At 38.5% G+C, this 27,500-nt stretch overlaps 2 protein-coding genes across 2 annotated transcripts in view; both read left to right on the forward strand.

Annotated features, from left to right (window-relative positions):
* Positions 1-4,785: 4,785 nt before the first annotated feature.
* Positions 4,786-16,440, forward strand: LOC113544248 (acylphosphatase-2). Its single transcript, XM_026942941.3, has 4 exons — positions 4,786-4,897; positions 5,314-5,330; positions 7,208-7,317; positions 15,333-16,440. Exons 1-4 carry the CDS (start codon positions 4,825-4,827, stop codon positions 15,445-15,447), a joined length of 315 nt encoding a protein of 104 aa, XP_026798742.2. The 5' UTR covers positions 4,786-4,824; the 3' UTR covers positions 15,448-16,440.
* Positions 16,441-25,859: 9,419 nt separating this feature from the next.
* Positions 25,860-27,500, forward strand: part of LOC113544387 (spectrin beta chain, non-erythrocytic 1) — an 85,135-nt gene continuing 83,494 nt past the window's right edge. The window contains exon 1 of the mRNA XM_053230850.1: positions 25,860-26,010. The gene's annotated coding sequence lies outside the window, so the exon portion shown is untranslated. The remainder of the gene's footprint in view (positions 26,011-27,500) is intronic.

Genomic DNA, 27,500 nt, shown 5'->3' on the forward strand with positions numbered 1-27,500 from the left:
CTGTTTATGTTTTATCTGCGAAACGTCCTTCAGTGCTGTGTTTAATTATAAATGTATTTATATTATAACATATACGCATGTAAAATATCTGTAAATCTAGTAGCACAAATTGAAATGCATTATAGGAAAGTTGAAAATATGTATTCAGTATTTCTTAAATGATGCATACATCTGAGTGCAAACATTCGCATCTCTTAAAAATAGTATTTTACAAAACATATAACAAATTGGAGCTGCTGAAACATTTTAAGAAAGTCAGAAATAATTCAGAAATCTAAATATCTTAATATAGAGTATTTAGCAACTTTTTTTGCTTGTGAAACCCAACACACTAAATATCTCATGGCTATTTAACCACACACTCTGTCATGTTTTATTCCTTACTTGTCCGCTTCGTAATTCAAAGGGTATGCAGACATTTGCACTTGACTATACACAGTCCCCTCCGAAACTATTGGAATGGCAAGGTCAATTCTTTGCTGGATATATATATATATATAAGGTTCTGTAATGTCTATTAATAAGGTTCTGTAATGTCCTATAAAAAAAACTAGTCACTTTATAGCAGTGAAGGAGCTATAAGAGGATGTGATAACAATGTGATAAAATTATCAACACAACTTTTATGTAGCTTACATACAGAGTCCTAAAGAGTAGTGGGATCAGTCTGTTCTTTAAATTTGAATTGAATTTGGAAGAATTATCCTATTTAAATTGAATCATTCTAAACTCCTGGATGACATGGATTTTCTGTAATTCTACTTAGACTTGCTGTCCAAGGAGTTAAAGCCATCAAAGAAGAAACATGCACCTTAACTTACTACAGGCTGAAAAAAGTGGTTTAACGCACAAATGCAACATACAAGCATACAAACTATGAACAATATGCAGCGATCTGTTTGCAGAGATCTGAGATTTCTGCAGCAGCTAACCTACACCTTAACACAAAGAAAGCACAAGTCCACATTTACAAAGATCTTTACGCATTTATACACACAGTGTACACATTTGGATGTAACAGTCATGCTGCGGCAGTGTGACTGAAAATAGTCATCTGTGAAACACTGCCCCGTTCAGGACGATGTGTGTCAGTGTTCATGCCCTCAAAACCCGTTTACACCTGGCCTTTTCATTCGTCTAGGGTCTGGGTTGTGTCCAGGCATGGACAAAGTGAGAACTTATACTAGCCAACATTTAAATGAAAGTAAAAATGTTGCTACTATTAAATATACTATAAAATTAGCAAGGAATTTTTTTTTAACTCATGAAATTAAGTTAATGCCATGCTTTTATTACTTATCTATAACTGTAAGAAGATGATTATTATTTTTAAACCAAATACACTATTTTGCCTGAAAACACCATTCAATCTCTGTAAGTTTGCAGTACTTGTCATTAGCTAGAATTTGATTTTCTGCCTAGCTAATTATGTTAGCTACTGGAACTGATGCTAGTCTAACCTGGCATTAGCAAAGAAAACAGGCTATTTAGTTAAATACAACCAGTTAATATCAGCAAACTAGAGAAACTTAACATGCTTTTTTCAAATTAGATGGAGTTCATGCTTTCCAGGGAGGTAAAAGGAGAAGCTCATTTGATACAAGGCTTCGTTTACTTCAGCATATTGAAACATTTTAGTGAAGGAGGGCCAGGATGCTCATCCTCAAGTTCCACGCTGCAGTCCAGTGGCTTATCCATATTCAGATGTACATGTAGCATGAGAAGCTCACAGCTGATGATGAATTGGCCGATTTATGATAGTTTTTTCCACATTGATGAACTTGTTTAGATGCTAAACCAAACCTCTTGGACGCTAAACTGAGCCCTGTCGATTGATATAAAGCATTCAGTCACTGGCTGGATGAGAAATAAAAATGTAAGGAATAAAAAGTAAGGTTTTCTCTTGGAAATGTAATGAAGCAAGAGCACATGTATTCAATTTTTCAGTAATACTCAATATTTCAATCATACTCAAGTCATATAATTGATATTATACAGGGTGTCCCAAAAGTCTCCATACATAGGAGAAATGAACACTTTTTAGCAAAATGTCTTCCTAAATTATTCATACTTAGTTTTTTTTTTTTGTTTGTTTTTTCAGATAGTCTTTCGGAATGCCTTTGACAAAAGAAGAACATATTGAAATCATTCTCATGGCTGGAACAGGAAGCTGTCGCAAGGTTGTGATGGACTTTAACAGGAAACATGGCAAGCACATCACACGCAACACTGCTGCCAAACTTATTAACAAATTCAAAAAGTCTGGAATTGTTGCAGACCAACTGAGAAGTGGACGTCCACGAACATCCACTGACGAAGGCACAACTGACATGGTGCTGGCAAACATAGTCCCCTACGTATGGAGACTTCTGGAACACCCTGTACATTAATATATTATTGCTAAGTATAAATATGCCAAAATAATACTTGAGTGTAGTAACAAAGTACAGTCACTCACGCACTGTCCACTGCTGGCTGTATCCTGATAAAATAATCACATGCTTTAAACACACTGTGTGGGTGTTTGCACTTCATAAACACAGACATTCCCTTATCATTAAATAAATAGTGCAATATTGTAAATAGTGTGAAAATACTGTATATGCACTATTTACACTATCTCAGCTGAGATTTTTCTCTTGTTCTCTCAAATGAATAGAAGAAATACAAAAACTAGCCAAGGTATTATTATTTAATGAAAAATTAATGTGCAACATTAAATAATGCAACACACATCTGTTAAGAGGAAAAGCAAGATTCTTTGTAATAGGGCACTTATCTTAATTTTTCTGCCTTATTCTGTTCGTACTGCTCTACTGCTCTAGGTATTGCATTAAAATGACATGCAAGTACAACAACGAGTCTTGAAGCAAACACAGATTGCTCTGTCGAACAGTAGCCTTGCTCTCTGTGTGTGATGGAAAGTAATCCAGGCAGAAGAAAATGTGTGCACACGAATAAGTTTTAGACGGAGACCATGTTTAGAACAGTACGCCATTCTTGTACATCGTTCAATGGCCATCTTTACGCCAAAATAATTTGTATATCACATAACTTTATTCCCTCCTCCCCAAGATTCTTTGAAGTTGTCTAGTCTTTCTGAGATATTAAAATCACCCATCAATGGCAGAGCAATGAAATTCCTTAAAGATTTTATTTGTGTTGGCTGAACTGTTATCATTTGGGCAGTTTCTTCTGTTTGGTGCTGTTTTTGGTGATACAAGATACATGAAAAAGGCAGAGAACAGCTAAAGTGGGTGAATATGATAATTAATAATTTCATGATGTGTATAATTTCGGCATAACTGAGTTCCTGACTTTTTGGAAAAAGCCACTGAGATGTGTTAGCAAAGGTTTGCTGTCCAGTAATCACTTATTAATGAATGTGCATTCTATGATTAATTTTAATATGTTAATAATGCTTATTTTGTTCTTTAAGACAAGATTTTTTGGCCTTTCCTCATGGAATTGATTTTATTGATTTTATAAGCAGTATGCATTTATGGTCATATGTATGTTTAGTTTAGTTGAATGATTATGCTATATTGACACATTTATGGCTTTATCTGCTCATGGATTTGTTGAACAACTATGTTGCTTAGAAGGACACCTTGTGGTCATATGAAAAATAGCTGTTTCTACAGTTTAAAGTGTGTGGAGTTTTTTTTTCAGCTTACCATTTATAGTGACATTAATTTTTTACATGCTGTTTCTCTTTCCTGCAAAAATGGTAGCATTTGGCCTACCATTTTTTGGTTCATGTTGGATACAGTAACACTGGAGAGGTCAGGAACAGGTCACACATCAGCTTACAGAGTAGCAACATAGCAAAGGGAACCAGAACATGAACATGAGCAGCAAAATAAGTAATTTCTGAATAATAAAAGAGAACACTCTTATAGGAGTAATGCTGCACACAAATAAGAAAAAAAAATCCTTTTGTTTTCTTCAGTTGTTCACAACAGACAAAAAGAAAAACCTGCGTCTGGGTGCAAGTGCCTGCTCTCGGTACATAAAAGAATTAATAACGATAATGACTTTAGTAACTGCAATGCATGGGATACAGAAATTGGTTAACATTGTTCACCTGTCTTCTAGCTTAATAATCCTTTCATTGATTTCATTCAAACCACATTTCATTTTTAGCTTCTTGGAATTTTATTTTACACAGACTTGATGAAATGAAATACTGAAATAGTCCCCAGCAGCACTGATTGACTTTGACCATGCATAACCATTGCTGCAGGGGGAAAGTGTTGAATAATTTATGTTCATCAGCTGCTAAATAAAATAATAACAAATACAATATTTCTTGCTAGTGTACTTGCAGCAGTAGTGACAGAAAGAGAGCAAAATCACCCACAAGTTCAAAGATAAAGCTAAAATTAGATTTTAATTTTTTTTTATCACCTGTTGGTTTCTGGTTTATGTTTTCCTGAGATTTTAATGTATTAAAATACAAATTCTGTTATTAGTACACACATATAGGCTACACTGACAATTTGCCATGTACAGAGTATTTAAATCTTTATTTTCATGTATGAAATCAGGAACAATAGCATTTTTATGACACTGAGCATTGGTATGATGTTCGCACTTATTGTTCCTTTGTGACAAAGTATTTACAGTACATGCACTGACACAAGCAACAAATGACCATTGATGTATAAAAGAACTGTAGGATCACGAGAATTTTAAATATACCAACAATATCTGATGGCCGTTTTAACAGTGGGACTTGCTCTTTAAATATTTTTGGTGGTCCAGTCCAAGTCTAGAATTAACTTGATCCAGAGGCTTCACAAGTGCAGCTTGGCATACACAATGTCTGGTGAAACTGGTTCAAGTGGCAGCGATCTCTGCTCTGTGGATTTTGAGATATTTGGCTATGTTCAGGGTACTGACTAACTTTTTTTTTTTGCTAATAACAGCTGTATAACTGGCAAGCTTTCTTAATTTATACAACTTAGAGCAGCTGATTTTAATCTTGCACTTATTTTACATAAGAAAGGATTTAGGATCTTTGCTTAGATAAAAATGGATCATAGGACACTGTTACATGGCTTGACTAAAGTTATATAACTTAGAAAAGAGAGGTAAAATAAGTTTGTTGACTTGTGCATTTTTATATCCAGACTGATTGGGATGACATAATTATGAATCATGGCAGGTGGCACATTATTATAGCCAACTTACAGTAAACTTTATATTATGTAATTGAAAAGTATGCTTACAATATGTGCTGCTTACAAGTTTACATGATCTTTGCGCATAGCATTTAACATACTTCTGTGTGTTTCACTTTTGACACAGGTGTCTTCTTTCGTATGGTAAGTAAATCTCAGGATCCTGAAAATTTTTTGTGTCACTCTATGTAGACATACTGCATGTGTAAGTATTATATTGCTCATTGCTGTTTTAAGACAGGGTCTGTAGCAGGGTTGCCAACCTGTGTTACTTGAGAACTAAGCTTGGGCATACTGCTTCAGCCAACCGCAACCCACTGTTCAGAAAGGCGGATGTTGATCACAACATTCATTAACTGCTACCCCAAAACATTCCGCGGTTTGGAAGGGTTGTTACTTTTCCAGAAAATTCAAAAGACCAAAGTCAGTTTGACCAAAGTAAAAATGTTTTTAGCTACACACACCGTCTGCACACACACACACACACACACACACACACACATACATATATATGTGTGTGTGTGTGTGTGTGTGTATATATATATATATATATATATATATATATATATATAAATACAGTTAGGTCCGGAAGTATTTGGACAATGACAGAGTTTTTGTGATTTTGCCTTTATACACCACCACAATGGATTTGAAATAAAGTTATCAAGATGTGATTGAAGTGTAGACTTTCAGCTTTATTTTAAGAGCTTCCACAAAAATATGGCATATACCATTTAGGAATTACAGCCATTTTCAACAAAGTACCTCCATTTTCAGGGGCTCAAAGGTATTTGGACAAAGTGACATAATTGTAAATATAACCATAATTTTAATACTTGGATGTAAATCCTTTGCAGTCAGTGACTGCCTGAAGTCTGGAGACATCACCAAATGCTGAGTTTCCTCCCTGGAGATGCTTTGCCAGGTCTTCACTGCAGCCACCTTCAGTTGCTGCTTATAGGGTCTTTCTGCCTTCAGTCTTGTCTTCAGTAAGTGAAAAGCAGCTCTATTGGGTTGAGATCAGGCATCTGACTTGGCCATTGAAGAATATTCCATTTCTTTGCCTTCAAAAAGTCTTGAGTTGCTTTCGCAGCATGTTTAGGGTCATTATCCACCTGCACTGTGAAGCGGCATCCTATCAGTTTTGTAGCATTTGGCTGAACGTGAGCAGAGAGTATAGCCCTATACACCTCAGAATTCATCTTGCTGCTTCTGTCAGCAGTCACATCTTGATTATGTTATTTCAAATCCATTGTGGTGGTGGATAAAGGCAAAATCACAAAATCTCTGTCATTGTCCAAATACGGACCTAACTGATTTGCTGATTGGATATTTGGATGTATGAGCAGAATAAAGCGGCATGTGTGTGTATATATATATATATATATATATATATATATATATATATATATATATATATATATATATATATATATATATATACATGCCGCTTTATTCTGCTCATACATCCAAATATCCAATCAGCAAATCATATGGCAATGCAGTCATACAGATGCAGGTCATTTAATGTTCACATCAAACATCAGAATGGGGGGAAATGTGACTTTGACCATGGTATAGCTGTTGGTGCCAAGTTAGTTGATGGACTGCTTTGAGTATTTCACTAAATGTTGATATACTGGTATTTTCATGAGTCTCTAGAGTTTACAAAGAATGGATCAAAAAAACAAAAAACATCCAGTGAGTGGTCATTCTGTGGGTGGAAAGCCTTGTTGTTGAGAGAGGTGAGAGAAGAATGGCCTGACTGGTTTGAGTGGAATGAAAGCAGAATAATTAAAAAAAAACACTGGACTGCTGTTTTAATTGTGGTTCATTTGGCTTCAGGTGGTTTGTGGCCCATAGTTTGGACAAACCTTGGTTTAATATTAAATGTTTTCTTTGCTCAAACATTCAAATGTTTTCTTTGCTCAAACGCATAACAGTGTATTCATGAGAATGATAGAATGTTAGAATCTCTGCCTAACTCTCTGAAAGTATGAATCACCTTCTGTGTCTCTCAGCACTCAGAGAGGAAGGGAAACAGCCTTGGTTTGGTTGGCTGGGTGAAGAACACAAACCAGGGGACAGTGGTGGGACAGGTTCAAGGACCACGTCATCTAGTAAATGAAATGTGAGTGCTCTATACTGTACACACACACACATATATGTATTACTAATATTTTAGTCAGGAATCATAATATTTAATCTACACTTGTTTGTTTACTAAAATTTTTAAATTTGAGTTTTCATTTTTAGAAATAACAACATAAAAGACAGAAATAAAACAATAGACCAAATGGACTTGGTTAGCTTTGTCAAGCCAATGCGGGAATCCACTGAGAACTCCACTTCCCAGAACACACCATGACCTACAAACATGGCCAACGCGGACTACAATCTCCAAAACCTTCCTTATTCACATTCACATTCACCCGAACACTAACAAGGCACACCTGTTTCCATACCCTCAGCCTATATATACTCAGACCCTCACTATGACTCTTTGTGAAGTAACGCTCAGCATGCTCAGTCAAGACCTGACTTACCAAGCCTTTGTTTCTGTGTTTACCACCCTGCTTTTTTATTTTTTTGGTATCCTGATTTTTGTATTCTAGATTTTGCCTTGCTGTTTGCTGATCGCCTGACTTTGTGCCTGTCCCTGTTTACAAGTTTGCTTCATGTTTTGGAATTGTTTGCCAGTTTCAATTCTAAACTGCAATTGCATGACAGATTTTGCCATCACCATGAATGCAGCAAGCTGCAAACCCTGGCTCACTCATATCTTGCCCTGACAAGTATGCAGGACAGAATTCCCTGTGCAAAGGCTTCCTACTACAGTGTTCATTGTACTTCTTGAAGCAAGAGGGGGTTTCTGAGCAACAGAAGATTCATCTCACAGACAAAGCTCTCAAGTGGGCTGCTGCAGTCTGGAATCAAGGAGGGGATTCACTGTCTTCATACGACTGCTTCATAGAACTGTTTCAGTGAATTTTCGATCATACCCCCGAGGGCAAGGAAATTGGCGAGGACTTCCTGACAGTCACTCAAGAGCTCAAGAACACCACTGAATATGCACTGGAATTCTGCACTCTTGCTGCTGGAGGCAGATGGAACTAGCTGGCAATCAAAGCCACCTTCTGACGAGGGCTCAACCAGGAAGTGCACACAGAACTGCCATACCGAGATGAGAACATGTCACTGGACTCCTTGATCTACCTTGTCATTCATTTGGATCATCTCCTCTGCAATCGCCAAGTTCCTAAATGGACAGTGAGTCCTGCACCTGAGATCGACTGCCCTGAGCTCATGCAATTTGGAAGAAGCAGTTTAAGCATAGAAGTATGAGAAAAAAAGAAGGAGAGAGAGGCTGTGTTTCTACTGCGGTCAGTCTGCTCACTTTGTGGCCTAATGCCTGCTCCAACCCGGTTCAACTTAGAGGACCCCCACCACATCAGTTACCCCCTAGGTGAGTCCATCTCAGTTCTTATCTCAGCAATCATTCATGCTAGAAGTACAGATCAAGCAATTAGACCATGTTTCTGTCCTCTCAGCACTGGTTTACTCTGGAGCAATGGGAAATTTCATGGATCAAGATATCGTTCTGAAGCTCAACATACCCACACAACCACTGCAACATCCCCTTAAGATTCGTGCTAGAGATGGAGGACCCATCAGAAATGAAAGTGATGTTATGCAGTGATGTTATACAAAACTCCTTCTGATTCAAGTCAGTGCTCTCCATTATGAATGTATTTCTTTCCTGGTGACCATCACCACCAAGCATCCTATTATCCTTGACTTCCCCTGGATGCACCTTCACAATCCTCAGGATTGTGACAAGGAGATAACGAGGTGGCCCTCTCACTGCTATGATCACTGCCTGCAGCTTCCCTGACTCGTCCTAGCTTCAGCCAAGGTGAAAAGTCCAGATACTTCGTCCATTGTCGACATCCCACCATGTATCATGAGTTTCAAGAGGTCTTCAACAAAGTGAAAGTGAGCAGTTTACCCCCTCATATACCCTACAATTGCACCATTGAACATCTCCTTGAGAGAACAGCAAGCGTTGGAGGATTATGTTCACGAGGCACTGCAACAAGGCTACATCGATTCTTCCACCTCCCCAGCATCCGCTGGATTCCTTTTTGTGGAAAAGAAAGGATGGGGCTCCATCCTTGAATAGATTATCAGGGGCTCAACCAGATTAACATCAAATACTTCTATCCTCTCCCGCTGTCCCCTCCACACTGGAACAGGTCTGGTCAGCCAAGATATTTACAAAACTTGACCCATGCAGGGCATATAACCTCATCCGTATCATAGAAGGAGATGAATGGAAAACAGCATTTGGCACCACCTCTGGTCACTTCAAGTATTGTGACATGCCATATGGGCTCTCTTGCACCCCCTCAGTATTCCAGTGCCTTATCAATGATGTGCTGAGAGACATATTGGGGAGGTTCGTCATTGCATACATTGACAACATTTTGATCTACTCGCCCTCCCTCAAGACACATATTCACCACGTCAAGCAAGTCCTGTCTCATCTCGTAGTTAATCAGCTCTATGTGAAAGCAGAAAAATGTGAGTTTCATGTTTCCACAATCTTGTTTTTGGGATATATCATTGGCCCCGAAGGGGTATCCATGGATCAAGCCGAGGTGGCAGCAGTCAGATAGAATGGCCCACTCCCATGACAGAGCTTCAAAGATTTCTGGGTTTTGCCAACTTCTACAGAAGGTTCATAAGGGCCGTCAGTGCCATCGCTGGTCCCCTCATGTCTCTGTTGAAAAAGGGACCCAAGCAGTTGGCCTGGAATGTAGCAGCACATGAAGCCTCCAAGACGCTTAAAATTGATTTCACCACCGCTCCGATCCTGAAGCACCCAGAACCCTCCAAGCCTTTCATAATGGAAGTGAACACCTCTGAGTATGGAGTAGGAGTGGTGCTTTCCCAAAGGTTTGGAAACAAACTAAAGCTCCACCCAGTGGACTTCTAATCCAAGAAACTTTCCCCAGTAGAAATGAACTATGACATCAGAAATCAAGGACTGCTGACCATGAAACTCGCACTAGAGGAGTGGCATCACTGGCTGGAGGGAGCAGTCCAGTCTGGACTGCTTCACAGAGCACAAGAATCTCACATACCTGAAAAAACTGCCAAACGCCTGAACTCACACCAAGTCCGGTGGGCTTTGTTTTTCACCCGATTCAATTTCACACTCTCATACAGACCTGGCTCCAAGAATACCAAGGCTGACTCCTTGTACCATCTGTATCCCTCCAATGATACCCATCTTACCCCCTCCTGCTTCGTCAGAACTATCACTTGGGACATTGTCGACAAAATCTTCTGCTCACCAGGTCAAACCCCCTCCATATGGACATTGGAGCACAGGTTCATACCACCCAGTCTGAGGAGCAAACTCATCACCTGGGCACACATGATGCCAGCTACTGGGCATCCTGGAACCCAGAGAACTTATCCTCTGTTGAAGACGAAGTGCTGGTGGCCCACCATGGTCACAGATATACACAAGTTCATCTCATCCCGCGCCGCTTGTGCTCAGGCTAAGGTTTCCCGCATGCTACCAGCCGGCAAGCTCATGCCGTTACCCAGACCTCAATGTCCCTGGTTGTACATCGCCATAGATTTCACCACTGACGACTTCATGTCACAAACCTGTCACCCCTAGACCATTAGCATCAGAAGTTCCCCCCACTACACTATCAACACACCTTGACACAAAAGGACCACCCGCTTATCTAGTAAAGATCATCCTGAACTCACGCGGCAAAAATGGGAAGTTGGAGTACCTCACTGAGCAGGAGGGCTACCCCCCTTAGAGCAGCATTGGATTCCAGCGCACAACGTACTCAACCCCTCGATCTGCCAAGAATTCCAGGTTTTTGTATTATGGATCTTGCCTTTGAATTGCTGTTTGCTGATCGCCTGACTTTCTTACTGTCTCTGTTTGAGCTTACATCACCTTTTGGAATTGTTTGCCAGTTTTAATAAAATTCTAAACTGCAATTGCATCTGTCTCCAATTCCATCACATGACAAGCGTGAGTAATGTGGTATGCTAACTTGAGCTGAGTTTTCTAAAAGTACTGCTAAAATAACACCATAATACAATAATGGCCCCAGAAAATTTTGATGGTGGGTTACTTAAAGTTAATTAAATTCACCTTTCTATATATGCTATGTAGGTTGTACATTCATCTAAGAAAAAGGTGAGATAGGCAGTGATCACAGATAAATAGGAAAATGCATAGACACTAAATAACAGTCACAACCAAACAGTTATACATGATACTAAGAACTACAACTAAGAACTGGAAAAAGAGGAAGCAAGTATAGCGGGATCACAGACTAGCACCTGAAAAAAAATAGAAATCATCAGTCAATATTGCTGTTCTCTTAGCAAACAGTGGAATATATTTAAACAGGTTCTATCTCTACTTCACCCCACCTAACCACCAGAAATGGTGAAAATCACCTGGATGGTGAAACCTACAAACGTAGTGGCAGGTTTGTGAGGGGGAGAAAAATGTGTCTCTCATCCAAAAAAAAAAAAAAAAAAATGCTTGTAAAAGCTCAGAATGGAAAAAAACACCAAAGTCTCCAGAAGAACTGTAGCAGGTTTTCTTTTAAAACTGGTTTCCTTTTAAAACTGGTGGTCAGCAAAAAAGTTAATTTAGTCTTTATAATTTCATTATTTTCAAGGTTATGGAATTTCTTTACATATGCAAGTCTTTTGCTCAGTCCTATACTCATGTATGCGTATATACACTTTTCTACCAGCAGGTGGAAGAATATAACAAGACTATAACCTTTTCATAGGTGATTGACTTCCATTAAATGGATAAGGATTACTAGTCTAAATTATGATAAATAATTATTATATATCCATAATCCCATATGTAGGAAAGCCCCATAATAACAAACATTATACAAGTTGAAAATTCTGCCTGTATCATTTCAGTCTAATCCCCAAAAAAAGAATCATAAAAAATAAGGTAAAACAAATTTTTGACTGCTACAAATTAGAAACAATTTAACATGTCTGTTCAGAGACAATTCCTATAGCTTAGTAGAGAGCATATTGTGGCTGCTACCCTTTCTAGATAAGGAATAAAACTTCATGGGGAATACAGTTATTGGACATTTATTAACAGAGGGGTGGTGTGGTTACCACCCCAAATTTGAATACTTTTATATAGCAGCACTTCCCATAGTGTTTCATTTCTCTTATACTACACCACTTTGCCAACTTAAACAATTTTTATTTATTAAAGAATGACACATTGTACTTTTTATCCATTTATTTACACTTAATGTTGTGGAACATCGGGCATGAAACAAGTTAGTTCCTGTTATCACTTACATTATAGATGCATCAGCCTCTATTTATTCTCTCTCTCTCTTTTGAAGTTAATAAGACAAGAATGCAGCTTGTGTTACAGAGAAAACACAAAGCATAAATCGCTATGTCCTGAAGACTTTCTCATGTTGGAAAACTTAAAAGAACAACTTGACCTCTGACTGTTAGAAAATGCACACACTGCAGACTCATTCCGTAAATGTTACATACACTTCTCTTTAAAGAAAGCTTCACCACATCAACTATTATACCTTGTATACACAATTATTTTTTTATGCAATTATGCCATTATTTTTCATTATGTTCTGTATTCATTGTATATACAAGGCTTTGTTTTATGCCTTGCGAAGTCTTCCCTGTGTTATACAGGATCTCTAAGCTTAGTTAACAGTGATCAGTGATCCTTGGTTTCCCAGTTCCATAGTCTTTGCTGACGTTGTCTCTGGCCTGTGTCATGCTAGGCTTCAGTCATCATGCTTTTGTATATTGTTCAGTCCATAACTAAGTCCATGTTTCATGTTAGTTAATGTATACTGTTTAAGCATGATGGTCTCCATTTTACCCAACTGCATTCAGAGCTGTTCTGTCTTATAGAGTCCTATTACTGTTAATTAAATAAGTTATTAAAAAGTAATACAAGTCTTAGTAAGATATACCCTAATCTGTCCCCTATGTGCTATCAATGCAAGACTTACAAGGGGACACTACTTTATGTTTTCTGGGATTGCAAAAAAAAATACATATACAACCATGTTTTGGTTATCTGTAAATGACTTTCCCAAAAAAATAAAAAATAAAAGTAATGAATATAACACATGAAAAGTGCCCAATTACTGCCATTAGAACAATTAACATAAAAAAAATAATAAAAGCCTTCATTAAAATCTGGGACCCACTTATGAAGTGTATTACATATATTACAAAATATTTCATAGAAGTACTAGTACTAGTACCATTTAAACTCTTGTGCTGACCACTGACATAGTACTTGTCTTGTTAACCTACTGTATTATTAATTACTATTGAATTTATAATACAACCATTATTCTGTTATTTTTATTTGGTTGTGGGTTGTTGTTGTTGTTGTTGTTTTCATTTTTCATCTTATTGTGGGTGTTTTGGTTTTGTCTTTTTCTTTTTGCTTCAAATTTAAGAAAACCAATAAATAAAGAATTGAAAAAAGGTGGTTAAACCACAAACCATCTTCATAAATTAGTATTCACACAGAACAAATTTATATTGGACAATGTGCTCTACATACCAGGACATTTATGTTATAAAAGACCAATATAACACTTGCAGAATGCTGACAAAAATGTGATTCAGTGCTCTCAGTATTACAAAGAAATGCCCCTGTTGATAATTACTAGTTTAAAATACATTATTTAAATCTGAGACCAGCTTTCTTTCAAACACCAGCAGACGGCTGACAGACTCTCCTTGCTATTCAGTATTGGCAAGGTCACTGGATGTGCTTCTTTCTTCTCTGCCTTTCTTGGAGTTTTTAACAGAACTGTTCAGGATGCAGCCCACTGCTCAACTGGACTACTTTAGCACTGCCATTTTCCCAGAGGCCCTGTGACCCACATTGGGCAGCAAATATGCCAAAAAAAGCAAGTGTTACAGCAGAGAATAAGTAATCTTAAGAGAAGATATATTATACAACACTACAAGCCATATGCATGGAACAACGTAGTGAAGTTTCAATGTTTTTTTACAGTTAAATCTATTTACCTACAGCAAGCACAACACATGTTTATTGACGGTCAGAGTACACAGAATGGCACCAGATCGCTAACCAATTAAAAGGCACGGGCACAGATTGACAGATTTAACTCCTGCCCTTTTGCCCTGAACTGACTGTCCAAGTGCCATCTTGGTGAGTGTGTATGATGTAATGTTGTATTTGGACTCTAGGTGGCACATGGAGAAAAGAGGGGAGTGTATCTGTGAGTGCTGGAACCTGCATCTTCCCTGTAATGCTTTCCCCTTGTTCTCGGTCTTACCCCAGGAAAGGGGTTAGGTTGGCTTGGGTTCCAAGTAGTACTGATATTTTATCAATCTATAGTGTATGCGAGTTGAGATAAAAGGGAATATTGTTAATAATGAGGTATCTTAGAGAAAAGATGGCCTGTAACTTGCTCAGTGATCTCTTCAAATCTCTTGTATATTAATGCTAATATGACTAAGACCTCTAGTACATGCAGTTGTTATAATGTTTTAATCCTTCTTTTTCTTATATCTCCCAAACATCTGAAAGTTTTCACGCACAATCCTTTCATACTGAAAAATTACAGTAGACGAACTATCCCGTAGACGAACATGTCTTGTGGATCAGATGGGTCAAAGGAGAATGTCATGAATCATGCAAGCAAACTAACTTACAATGACCGGGGAAATCACATCCTAATTTAAAACTGATGTTCAAAGAGCATGATGCTAGAAAGGTGTACAATACACTGGCAACTCTGTGTACTTGTGTATCACAGATGTCGCAACAACCTCAAATTAAATATACCAGCAGTTACACTGTGTCTTCTGGGTACGACTTGGAAATTAGTTGAGGAAACTGATATTCTTCATTCTACATACTTAGAGGAGCTGAAAGATTAGGGGATTGCTGTAGAGGCTACCAATGCCAGTCTGGCATTTCTGGGATTTAAACACAAAACTTCTCTGTCATTAACCACTAGGCTACCATTACATATTTATCAACTTAAATGTTTTTCATGTGAATCCTCTTTTTGCTCTCCTCCACAGGAAGATATGGCTGAGTAAGGAGGGAAGCCCAGGCAGCCGCATCAGTCGGGCTGTTTTCCAAAACGAGAGGTCCATCCCTCAACTGGAGCTCTCTGGCTTCACCACCCGATACTGACGTACAACCCAACAAGCCACTTCTGTTTCTGAACTACCATTCAGAAACCCACTATTACTAATCCCACTAATCCCACAACCAAAGATCAGCCACTATATCAACATTTATAACAAACGAATCTATAACGATAACACATTTTTAAATTCCTCTTGTGCTCTAAACAATTTGTACTAGTAAAAGGTTGTATATTTCTTGAAACAATCATAACAAATTTCATGACTTCATGTGCATAATGTATTATATTAATGTGTGTGTGTGTGGCTGTGTGTGTGTGGTTGTACTCCAGATGGTTGCACTCCAGTGCCATATATGGGATTGGAAACATGGTCTCGTAATAGCATTTACACTGCATGTAGCTTCTAAATCTAAATCCTTACAAACCCAACACAAGAAAAGATCCAACTTTAAGTCATAGGCATTGAAATATTTTGGTAAACTCCTTTATGATTGTATCAGTTCATATAATTAGCATATAAATTAGTACAAATTGTAAAGTTTTACCATGACCTCATTTTGCTTGATGTTCTAGCTTCGGGGTGGGTTTGTGTTTACCTTAAGGGCTAACAATGTTCATCATATAAACCCAGTTCATTCATTCATTCATTCGTTCATTCTTCCACTTTTCCTGATGCTCATGATGGCAACAGCCACAAGAAATTAAGCATGTGAACCTAATCATAGGCATAGCTTAAACCAGATACTCAGATAGCATGCCTCATCACTTTTTAAAAGAGTTGTCCATTAATTTTTTTTTAAAAACTGACCTGAACACTTTCTACAAATATAACTATTCATGTTGTTAGTTCGGTGTGTTAAAAATGTCTCTTCTACAATAAAACTCTTGCATCTTGCGGGACATAAAATAACAGTGCACCTGGACGTTTACATGTACATTCAGTCACATTATTGTATCATACATTTATTTATTTAAAAAAAAAAACTACAATCTACATTGATATTGTGGCATATAAGACTATAAAGTGAGGCTTTATCCCATAAGCCCCTTATTATGCATCTCAATCCTCGTACTTTGCACACAGATATCATGAGTTCCACAAAAGCAAAATAAGATCCACTAATAAACAGTACGTGATTCACGAAACTAAAAATAAATTCCATAAATAAATACAGTGAGATGCATAAATATTTTTGTTTCCCCTGACTCACTACACAAAATGTGGTGTTCATGCTCATTTGTGTTAATTTAAGCTTCATTAACTTTTGATGGTCCACTTTGAGCCAGAAGAACTTCGGATGAAATCTGAAAAACAGGTGAGATAGAGTCATGTGGTCTTACAAGTAAGCTAGCCAGAAAACATCAGCATATGTTGGTATTCTCTTAAGTTAAACAATGAGTGATAGCCCAGGGGTATTCAACTAAAATTTGTAGATTTTGTTACAGCTACCTTTTAATGCCTAACCATTACTGATTAGTTTCTGGCTATAATTAGGCTATGATGGATTCTGGACAAATCTGATTTGGATATGATTTGTGGAGAATAACGTATATTTCTCTGTCCAAACATTTAAACTGTTTTTATCATGGACTTTTTTTTAAAACAAGCCATATCATTAGTTTCCTAATCAGACAAGAGAGGGTAAATAAAATGCGACATGACTGACAATATGGCTTAATTTTTCAAAAAAAAGAAAAAAAAATTGATGGTGAAAACAGAATATTTAAAGATGATTGGAGTATGAGTTTATTCTCCACGCCTGCAAAAGCCTGTGTCCTCTGTACAGCAATTTATTGCAGTGTATGACTGGATGTGAAGCCACAACAGAGGATCTGCTGCAGATGCCACACTGGATCATATTTAGAAAATTAGAGTCACTAAACTACAGATAGGTTTTTTCATTGGCTCTGCTACAGTATTTTTTTTACCCAGTTCAGTCTGCTGAAATCCTTTGCTAGGTTCGCATATGGACTGTGATACACCAGTTGCTGCACACTGTTACAGTCTATCACACAAATGTCACTCATTCAAACTGCTCTACACATGCTAGCATTATTACTACTTAAGCTATTTGCATTCACTTTAACTAGCAGTGTTGTGTTGTGTTGTTTTGGCCAGGAGAGAAAATTAACAGGTTGTCACTAGTATAAGAGCAAGAGCATGTAGTCTGATAAGTGTCTTGAAGATGGCATCTGTGCTGTCCACGCTGATTAGAATCACCCTAAAATAGTTGTACTGCTTTATTGCCATCCTGACACTTGCCTTCCAGTCAGTATCCAATTAGACTATATGTGGATATGTGGATAAAATGACAAGTATTGCATGTAGCATTGCATGAGGACAGATACACTGCATGAGCACAGAGATAGTGCATATGAAGACATTATACACAGAGTGGAGGAGAGAGGAGGTGAAGGTTTATACTGACTGTGCCTGTCATTATAATGGACAGTTTAAGTAGCCTGTGCTATGGATTTCTATATTTTTTCCCCATTTCTCTTTCCTTCTAAAGGGCTCTCAGTATACATAGACTAGCCATATCAACGAAATTTTAAAAGTCACTAGGGATTGCTGGAAGTGTTTAAAAACTGGTGTGGATGTAAATACTGGTTTAGCTGATGAAGTTCTATTGTGTTCAATTTTGTCATTTTGCTGCATATTGTTATAACTTTATTTTGGCACTTAAAAAACACTCTTTACTACACAAACACTCACTGCCCACTTTATTAGGAACACCTTTACACCTGCACCTTCATTCGTGCAGTTATCTAATCAGCCAATCATGTGGCAGCAGCGCAATGCATAAAATCATGCAGACACAGGTCAAGTGCTTCAGTTAATGTTCACATCAAACATCAGAATGAAGAAAAAGTGTGATCTCTGTGACTTTGATCATGGTATGGATGTTGGTATCAGATGGGCTGGTTTGAGTATTTCAGAGACTGCCGGGATTCCTGGGATTTTCATACACAACAGTCTCTAGAGTTTACACAGAATGGTGCGAAAAACAAAAAACACTGAGTGAGCGACAGATCTGTGGGTGGAAACACCTTGTTGATAAGAGGGGTCAGAGGTCTGACTCCTGTCAGCCAAGAACAGGAATCTGAGGCTATCATGGTCATCAAAACTAGACAATTGAAGATTAGAAAAAAACACCTTTTTCCAGTCTTCAACTGTCCAGTTTTGCTGAGTCTATTAGGTGAGTCCATCCAGGTGAGTCTGATGTCATCTTGCGCTGTTGTAGCACATCCACCTCAAGATTTGATGCGTTGTGAATTCTGATATACTTTTCTGCTCACCACGGTTGTAAAATGTGCTTATTTGAGTTACTATATCCTTCCTGTCAGCTCAAACCAGTCTGGTCATTGTCCTCTGATCTCTCTCATCAACAAGGTATTTCAGCCTGCAGACCCTCCACTCACAGGATATTTTTTGTTTTTCGCACCATTCTGTGTAAACCCTAGAGACTGCTGTGTGTGAAATTCCCAGGAGATCAGCAGTCTCTGAAATACTCAAACCAGCCCATCTGTTACCAACATCCATACCATGATCAAAGTCACAGAGATCACACCTTTTCTTCATTCTGATGTTTGATGTGAACATTAACTGAAGCACTTGACTTGTATCCGCATGATTTTTTGCATTGCGCTGCTGCCACATGATTGGCTGATTAGATAACTGCACGAATGTGCAGGTGTAAAGGTGTTCCTAATAAAGTGGGTGGTGAGTGTTTGTGTAGTAAAGAGTGTTTTTGAAGTGCCAAAGTAAAGTTAGAACATATGCAGCAAAATGCATCTAATTAACTATTTAGCAGCTTATGTAATTAATTAGCATTCTAAATTCAAGGAAATCAAATTCACAAGTCTGTGATAAATCTAAAAAAATTCTCAAAATGACATAGACATAGGAAATGGTCACAGAATCAGAATGGACAGTGTAACACACTCAGAGGAAAGCACTATCTGCCACATACATGAGCTCACAGATGCCCCATGACATGGCTAGCGTCATTGTGATTGATAGGGGCGAGAGAGAAGGCTACCCCTCCCACAGTTGACCAGGATTGTGATTACTGAAGATGAATTAATGAAATACAGGAAAGCCAAAGCAACTGTTTATTCTACTTTGGTACTGTTAAATATTAAGGATCAGTTTGTGTTTAGGTGATGAAGAGATGCTAACATTTGAAATATATATCTCCTAAATCAACTATTTTATCCACACATCTTCCAATGCCATATCAGGGCAAGGCAAAATCTGCCCCATGGATATCTTTAGCACTTTGATTAATGTTCGAACTAAAACTCAGGCCTCCTATGACCATATTTTCATGTTTTCCCACACATTAGGGAGCCTCTTATGCCTACTATCCTACTGGTTTCCAGAAATAAGCGGTCTGATTGGAGCAAGCCAAAAACCACAGGATTTATATCCCTAGTGAAAAGGCTATAGAGATCTGTGAGTGCCAATCTGTCCCAGTTACATAACCACAATCCACCATTGATTGCACCCTCCAGCTTTTGTCTGTGTGTCATGGTATTCATCTGAGTGCCTGCGTTTCCATGGAGATGACTGGATGGGTCCTTGATTCAAGGGCTTATGTAATATAGCCATACTTTATTTTACTGTACTGAAAACCATGGCGCTGTAGTATTGTACTGTAGCAACTGGAGGGATATTTAAATGGAAGGGGCAAGATGCACTGAAAAGGGGGGTGGGGGGGTACTTCAAGCTGTATGGTTTCAAAATATAACTGACACGAGCAAGCAAAGAGCACGCACTCTCACACACTGGTGAGAGACAGTGATTGTCTGGTCAAGTTCATGGGGAGGCTGAAAGGGGGTTGATCCCACAGACCCAGTTAACAAATAACAAAGTGGCCTTGAGGCAGTGGAGTCTACAGCATACACACTGTTACACACCATAATACTGTCTATTCTTCTATAGGTCTCCTCTCAGAACACAGTGTGATAGAGGCTGCCAGCATTTAATACAGTGCGTGGGTAGAGAGGAAGAAAAAAAGTTTAATAAAGAGGGAGGCGCTTTGCAAGTTACTCTATGTCCATTTGTCCATCATCGTGGACATTGCGTATAGACTTTATCGCGCATTGGGCCTCATTTATCAATCTTTTAGTAAAGTTGCGTGTAAATGTTTGTGTAAGCTAAACTGTAATTAAAATTTCTGCCGGATTTACAGGCATTTTGGAAAACACCGATTTTCTTTGTTCTCTCATGCTTATGTTGATATATACTAATCACCTGTAAATTACCAGGTGCTTCAATGGCACAGTTGATTTGAATATGGTGCTCACAAAACTCCAAAAAAGGCAAAGCTCACAGCGCTAAAATGACCAGTAAACAGCGCAAACAAGACTTTCTCAGAGGTAGAAGTGGAAGTTATTTTGCCTCGTGTCTATGCCAATGAAAACATATTATTTAAAAACCTAACAACCCTTGAAAATTACACAATCTGGATATGAATTACAAAAGTTAATTATATATGAATTAAGTGAGGTGAAAAGAAAATGGTTTGGCATGAAAATGGAGCAAAAGTATATATTGTACCTAGGTCATGCAAGCAAATCGTACATGTCTATTTTTTTATTCCAAGCAAAGTGTCGCAGAAATTTTCAGGGCCAGAAAATTTCTCGCATACCAACGTGATCTCCCGGATGCCATGTTGGAAAAGCAAGTGGGTAGGAAGTGAAATTTGGCATGCAGCAGACTAGGGGTTATATGGCGCATTGCAGCTTGAGACATACCAGATTAGTCACTTATCCGTCACTTAGTGCTGGCTCTAATAAAGCGCTGCACAGCATAAAAAGAAGCATAAAAAGATGCTGTGGGAAATGGAACTGACTTATACAACACCGGATCCCATCCTCCTTTTACAGCGACATTCTTACTGGAATAACTTGTCTTATTTGTGTTTTGGATTTATCTTTTTATCATGCTTAATATTTCTTTAGTTAATGCTTTAATATAAAATAACTGGGCTTTAAAAATACTCTAAAATATGTGTGTGTAGTTGAAATACATAAGCTATTGAAAGTTGACCGTGTAATCCATATATAAAAGTGCAGCCATCCTGATTTATAGGATTGGAAGCCAAGCAATATAGGTTTACATTAGTCAGCCTGCTTAAGTCAGTATGCTTAACTTTACACCCACTCAGGAGCATGAATAGGATACAAATTTTTTCTGAAATTACCGGATTTTCATGAATACCTTCATGAGTTTCTTCTGTAATTGCTTATATGTGTATCCAGCTTGATAAACGAGAGCCATATGTTAGAAGCTCATAGGTCTTATATGATGCTATGCTTCTAGATTTTAACTTCTTGTTGAGAGATATGTAACACACATCTGATATAGCTCTGATATAAATGTTTGAGTTTATGCATGAGCATATAATATAAACATGAGTGTTTATGAGTGCAGTTGTCAGTTTGTAAAATGCAAACTACTTGAAACATTGCTAGGTAAATCTGCTTGCTGGCTGCAGTAACATTAGATGATTGCGGTAATATTAGCTGATGTACTTCACATTGGCTTCCACTCTAGTTAGAGGGGTTTGTATTGTTTATAAAAGAATGTTTATAAAGGAAAAAGTGCTGCTTGTAAGATGAACTGTTGCTCTCAACAGTTCTGCAGATTTTGTTTTGTATATGCCATATTCATATACCCAATATACACTGTTTTTGACTCAAAGATCTTTTTTTTTTGCTTCAGTTCAAACCTATGTTCACATTGAGCTCGAACAGGGACCCAATTTCAAGAAATACTGTTCACAGATCAATAATTTTTGTATGTCTTTCTACAGTCTTGTGTTGTACAGTGACATCTGCACGTTTTCCTACATAGAGTACAGTTCTCTACAACTGTTCTGAACAGAGCAACTGATTACACTCACATACTAGTAGATGCCCCTGGATGCCAAACGTGGGCAGAAAGATAAATTTGTGAGTGAGTGCAAGAGTGAGTAAACATCCACCCACCCGCTCACTTTCTCTTGCCTGAAATCAGGCTTTTTTTTTTCCATTGTTGGCCCTCCTCTTCATCATAGCCCTTTCTCCACTGACAGGAGCCCAGGAGACTCTGTGTCGTGGCCATAGCAACTGCTTTGCACAAAGCAACCCTACACAGGAGAAATGAAACTCAGCACACACCCCTCCTACTCAACATGGTTGCACGATTGAAAATTTGGAAGAATTTCCATGAATCAATTTTTATGAAAAATGATGGTTAAGGTTAGGGCAGGGTTAGTGGCTGTAGTTTGCATACAAGTTCATTTACATTACTTAAAACATTAGAATTTCAGTGAATTATGTGTGAGGTAGTTGAATTGACTTTTCTCAGCTGGCCTCAGGCTTTCTTTTCTTCAAATCCCAGTTGAACACACAGCATGGTATAAATAACCTGTTAAGTAACAAACTGTAAGCTAAACCAGAACTCATGTCTAGTTAGTGTTCTCTAGTATGTCAGACAAGGGGCTGGACTGACTTTTAGTCTTCACTGAGTTATAATAATTCAGTTCTTTTTTTAAACAAGGGGAAAAAACATTACTATACTAGTGTGTAACGCCTTTTTGGGGGGCGGGGGGGGGGGGGGGGGGGGGGGGGGGTTGCGGTGTAAGTGTGTGTGTGTGGGGGGGTTGTTCAGTCTCTTGAACTTCCTTTGGACAAATGAATGAATAAGGGTAGAGGTGGACAATGTGGAAAAATATCATCATGATACACAACATTTGTCACCATATGTAGATTTGCTAACAAATAGTAGAGCCATATCATGGAAACTGTAAATTCAGAGACGTTGAGTATTCAACATCTACAAAACATTCAAGTATTTAATGAGAAATTGAAAGATTGGTACCAAAATAGTTATTTGTTACAGTGAGCAGAAACAGTGAGACCCGGTGATACCCGGAATAATCCGAAAAGTGTTCCATGTTGTGAATATATTGTGATATCAATATCCTATTTTGTTATTACAAGCCCCTAAGTGCCAAGGAGACAGCAGCAATAAAACTGCAATAATATCCTGCTGTATTGTCCATGTGAAAAAATAAAATAATGATATTACTCTGCCTTGCTGGCCTTTCGACTTGTGAAGGGTGTTGTGGTGTTGAGTGCAGAGCTTCTGTATAGCATGATATAATATTATATCCTGGAATAATGTGTTGCTGTTATGGATATGGCTTTCCATTGTGATATGAAATGTTGCAGCATCTAGCTCATTTACAAATATATTACTGAAATAAGAGTAAAAAAAAGGTTCAATTAAGAATGGTACAGTGTATTATTATTATAGTGGCTGATATTTCTGTTACCAACAGTGTTAAACTCTACAGGGTGCATCCACATATACCTGTTGAGTGTTTCTGGAGAGGCAGGAGTTGCTAAGCAACTATAAGACATCCATGACAACTTGGCTCCTACCTTAATGACTGAAATGTGAATTGTTTCACACGAAGCATAGTAAAGTGTTGTGATTAGTCTCTGTCAAAATTAAACGCTTGCACATAAAACAGGGTCCTTAATTAGAACCACTATGTCTTGCAGTATAATTGAGTTTTAGCAAATTGACACATTTATTGGTACCATGCTTCTGCTCAGATAATCATTTATATATTTCCTGAAGGTTTTCATCCAACACTGACAAGTAGGGCAGAATCACATGCAAGTATGTAGGGACAATATAGCTTCAAAATCGCACTGCAGTTTATTCAGAGCAGCTAAACTGTAACTGTAGCACTCACAGTTCAACAAAGCTTGATGGTTAAATTTGAAGACTTGTTTAAAATAAGTAAAGATTTATACCCAAACTGGAGGCACGGTGGCTTAGTGGTTAGCACTGTTCGGGGGTGTGCTTCGGGGGTTTTCTCTGTCCAAAGACATGTGTTTCAGGCTGATTGGCTTGTCCGTAGTGTATAAAACAACATGAGTGGCTCCCATGCCTAATAATGCATCACTGGTCTGAAGAGAATGTCATGTGTGTTTATGATATCCCACAATGCTCTGCAAACAGGTTAGTGTCCAAATTATGTACACTGTCCAGGGTGTCCCCTGGGATAGGCTCCAGGCTCCCCCATGACCCTGCATAAGATAAGTGGTATGGAAGAGGGATGGATACCCAAGTTAAGGCTTAATATATGGCCACTTTATGCCTATGTATATGCCTACACACCAAACTGGGCCCAGACACATACCATCAGTTCCTTATAAACTCTATTCCCTCCAAGTTAGCTGGGCTTTATGTCCAAGACTGTCATTACTACATCAAAAATAACCCAAAATCAAAGTATAACCATGATTCCAGATATTAAAACTATGTCCAATTAATTTTCTGTGCATGAATGACCACACACGTTTCAACTAAATGGAATCCTACACCATTTACAATGGAAGTAAGTATTTAGCAATGTTATGTAACCTTATCATATTACTAATATAAAACGACATGAGTGGCTCCCATGCCTAATAATGCATCACTGGTCTGGAGAGAATAACCTGTGTGTTTATGATATCCCACAATGCACTGCAAAAATAGGTTAGTGTCCAAATTATGTGCACTATAGGACAGTGTTTCTTAAAGTGGTGTCTGGGGACCATGTGAAATATAGTCAGGGGATATATGTCATTACAGTAGTTTATTAAATTAAGTTACAGTGGTGGAAATCACAACAAACCATTATCAAATGTGTTATATTTATTATGTTATATTTGAGTTCTTATAATTATTAGTCTGTATGATTGGTCACTCGGGTTTGATCAGCTAATAAGCTGCTGCTGTAGAGCAATAATCACCTCTGGGCAGGACATTAATGTTCTAGAGAGCATTTCATCGGACAAGACTAGTACAGGATGAGTCGTCAAAAAATTTCAGCTGTTTTCCTGACAAACAATAATATCTCTATTCAAATTATTTTTTTAAGTAGATTGTTAAATAGATTGTTTTACTGTTGTTTCAGTGGCTCCAGTAAATAGTGAAAATATTATTGTACACATTGAAGTAATGCTCATGAAATAATTCTGTACTAAGAAGAAATTATCTTACAGTTAAAGGGGTGTGCAAGAGGTTTGACAACCCTTACCCTTGTACCCTAGGATACCCAATACCCATAATGCACCTTGCTGTAGGGAATGCGCTGTATTCTCACGCGCTCGGGTGAAGTCGATAAATTGCGCTAGTGCGAAGGCGTGCACTGAAGCCCCGCCCATTTCCTAAATGAGCCTGCAGTGGGCGTGCACTGAAGCCCCGCCCATTTCGTAAATGAGCCTGCAGTGAGAATTGCGTGCACTGAAGCCCCGCCCATTTCCTAAATAAACCTGCAGTGGGCTTGCACTGAAGCCCCGCCCATTTCCTAAAGGAGCCTGCAGTGGGCTTGCACTGAAGCCCCGCCCATTTCCTAAAGGAGCCTGCAGTGAGAATTGCTCTCTCTCTCTCTCTCTCTCTCTCTCTCTCTCTCTCTCTCTCTCTCTCTCTCTGAATGGTGATGCTGCTGCTGCTACAGGGACGGTAGGTTGTGGCCACAGCGCTCATTCCGCCTTCCTCGCCCAGCAGCTCTCTGTATCTGCGGTGAAGTTTGGGAGCAGTTCTTCACTAGGTAGGTTCAAAACAATCCGTTGATTTCGCCAGGTGGAGTCACGCGCGCGCTTGTGATTGATTGAACGCTGCAGTGTTAGGGCTGGTGTTGCGAGGCACGAGCTCAGACACTGGAACTGAAGGAGAGCTCGTTAAGATGGAGAAATCTGGAAAGGCGTTGTGCTGCTGCTGCTGCTGCTGCTGCTGGGAGATTGTGCATCTCTTCTGCAGTGTTGATTCAGTGCCAGTGGAGCTCTCTTTTGCTTAGCACAGACTGTGTAGGCGACGCACTTTAATCCCAGCTATAAGGCTTTAAAGTGGCGCATGCATAAAACAAGGCCTTTAAATCACAAAGATTTCAATCTCCTGTGCCATTATTTATGGTTAATAAATGTGTATTTTTGTGGGAGTGGGCGTCCTGCCTTGCAGTAAAATTCGCCATTCACTGCGAGCACACCTTGATCCTGTAATGAATTAAAAAAATGCCAAAAATGCAATAAAATATCTTATAATAATAACAGCAATAATAATAATAATAATAACCTTGCACCCTGGTGAGAATGAAGGCATTGCAGTGCTGATTCTGAAGGTTATCCTGGATTTAGATTGCTTGTTGCGCATGTTTGGGGCAAATATAATCAGAAGAGGTCCATAAACAGCCTCTGCACTGTGCTGCAGTTTGGCAACATGAAGAGCTGAAAGTGGGAAGCGTTTCAAATGAAAGCACTGCCCTGCCGCAGTGTACTTGGAGAGACCGACTGTCCAGTTGCTGAACGTTGTTGTGTCCTTACAGGAGCACACACTGGACTCTGAGAAGAGTGGCACTCGCAGCTCTATGAGCTGGATCATGTTTCTGCACTGCTTGCCACCTGCTTTAGGGCTCAAGCTCCAGTATTTTTCTCAGAGGTCACCTCTGATGATGAATTAGTAGCGAAATGCCTTTAAAAATGACAACATCCATGTTTACTACCACAGTGCATTCAAAATGCATAGTGTTCAAGGTAAAATGCAGATTATAGGCTTTAATGTGATCGCAGTGTTTATTCTCAGGGGTAAATCTATGATCCATATACTAATTACAGCCATTTTTATAACTAATCCGTATATTTTATAGACCAGAAGTAAGTGAAGTTGTTTCTTGGTCAGCCGTGTGTCCTTACATCGAGCACACGAGAGCCATCAAAACGTTTAGAGTTGAGTCTAGATGTGTCATGTTTCATAAGCGAATGTAAATTTTTAACGTTTCCTCGAATAAGTCTTTGCAGTCTCTCTGTGCTGCTCATTAATGTGATCAGGGGTTAGGATTTAGGAGGCGGAAGAGCCTTATTTCTTTCAGAGGTGCCAACTTTGGGCCTTTTTGCTCAAACTGGACAGGAGCATTTACACAAGACATACGGTATTCATGAAAATTCAGTTCGTATTGTATGAGAGTTTGTGTAAATTTACATATGAGGAGATTCACTTATGTGAACCTTGAGTGCTAGGCTAATTGGCTGCAATATGTGGATTACT

Source organism: Pangasianodon hypophthalmus, chromosome 28 (genome assembly GCF_027358585.1).
Source record: "Pangasianodon hypophthalmus isolate fPanHyp1 chromosome 28, fPanHyp1.pri, whole genome shotgun sequence".
Classification (NCBI taxonomy): domain Eukaryota; kingdom Metazoa; phylum Chordata; class Actinopteri; order Siluriformes; family Pangasiidae; genus Pangasianodon; species Pangasianodon hypophthalmus.

Coding starts and splice junctions, on each gene's coding strand:
- LOC113544248 (XM_026942941.3), top strand. CDS start 4,825: ATGTCTGGTGAAACTGGTTCAAGTGGCAGCGATCTCTGCTCTGTGGAT. Junction 7,318..15,332: donor CGTCATCTAGTAAATGAAAT/GTGAGTGCTCTA, acceptor TCTCCTCCACAG/GAAGATATGGCTGAGTAAGG.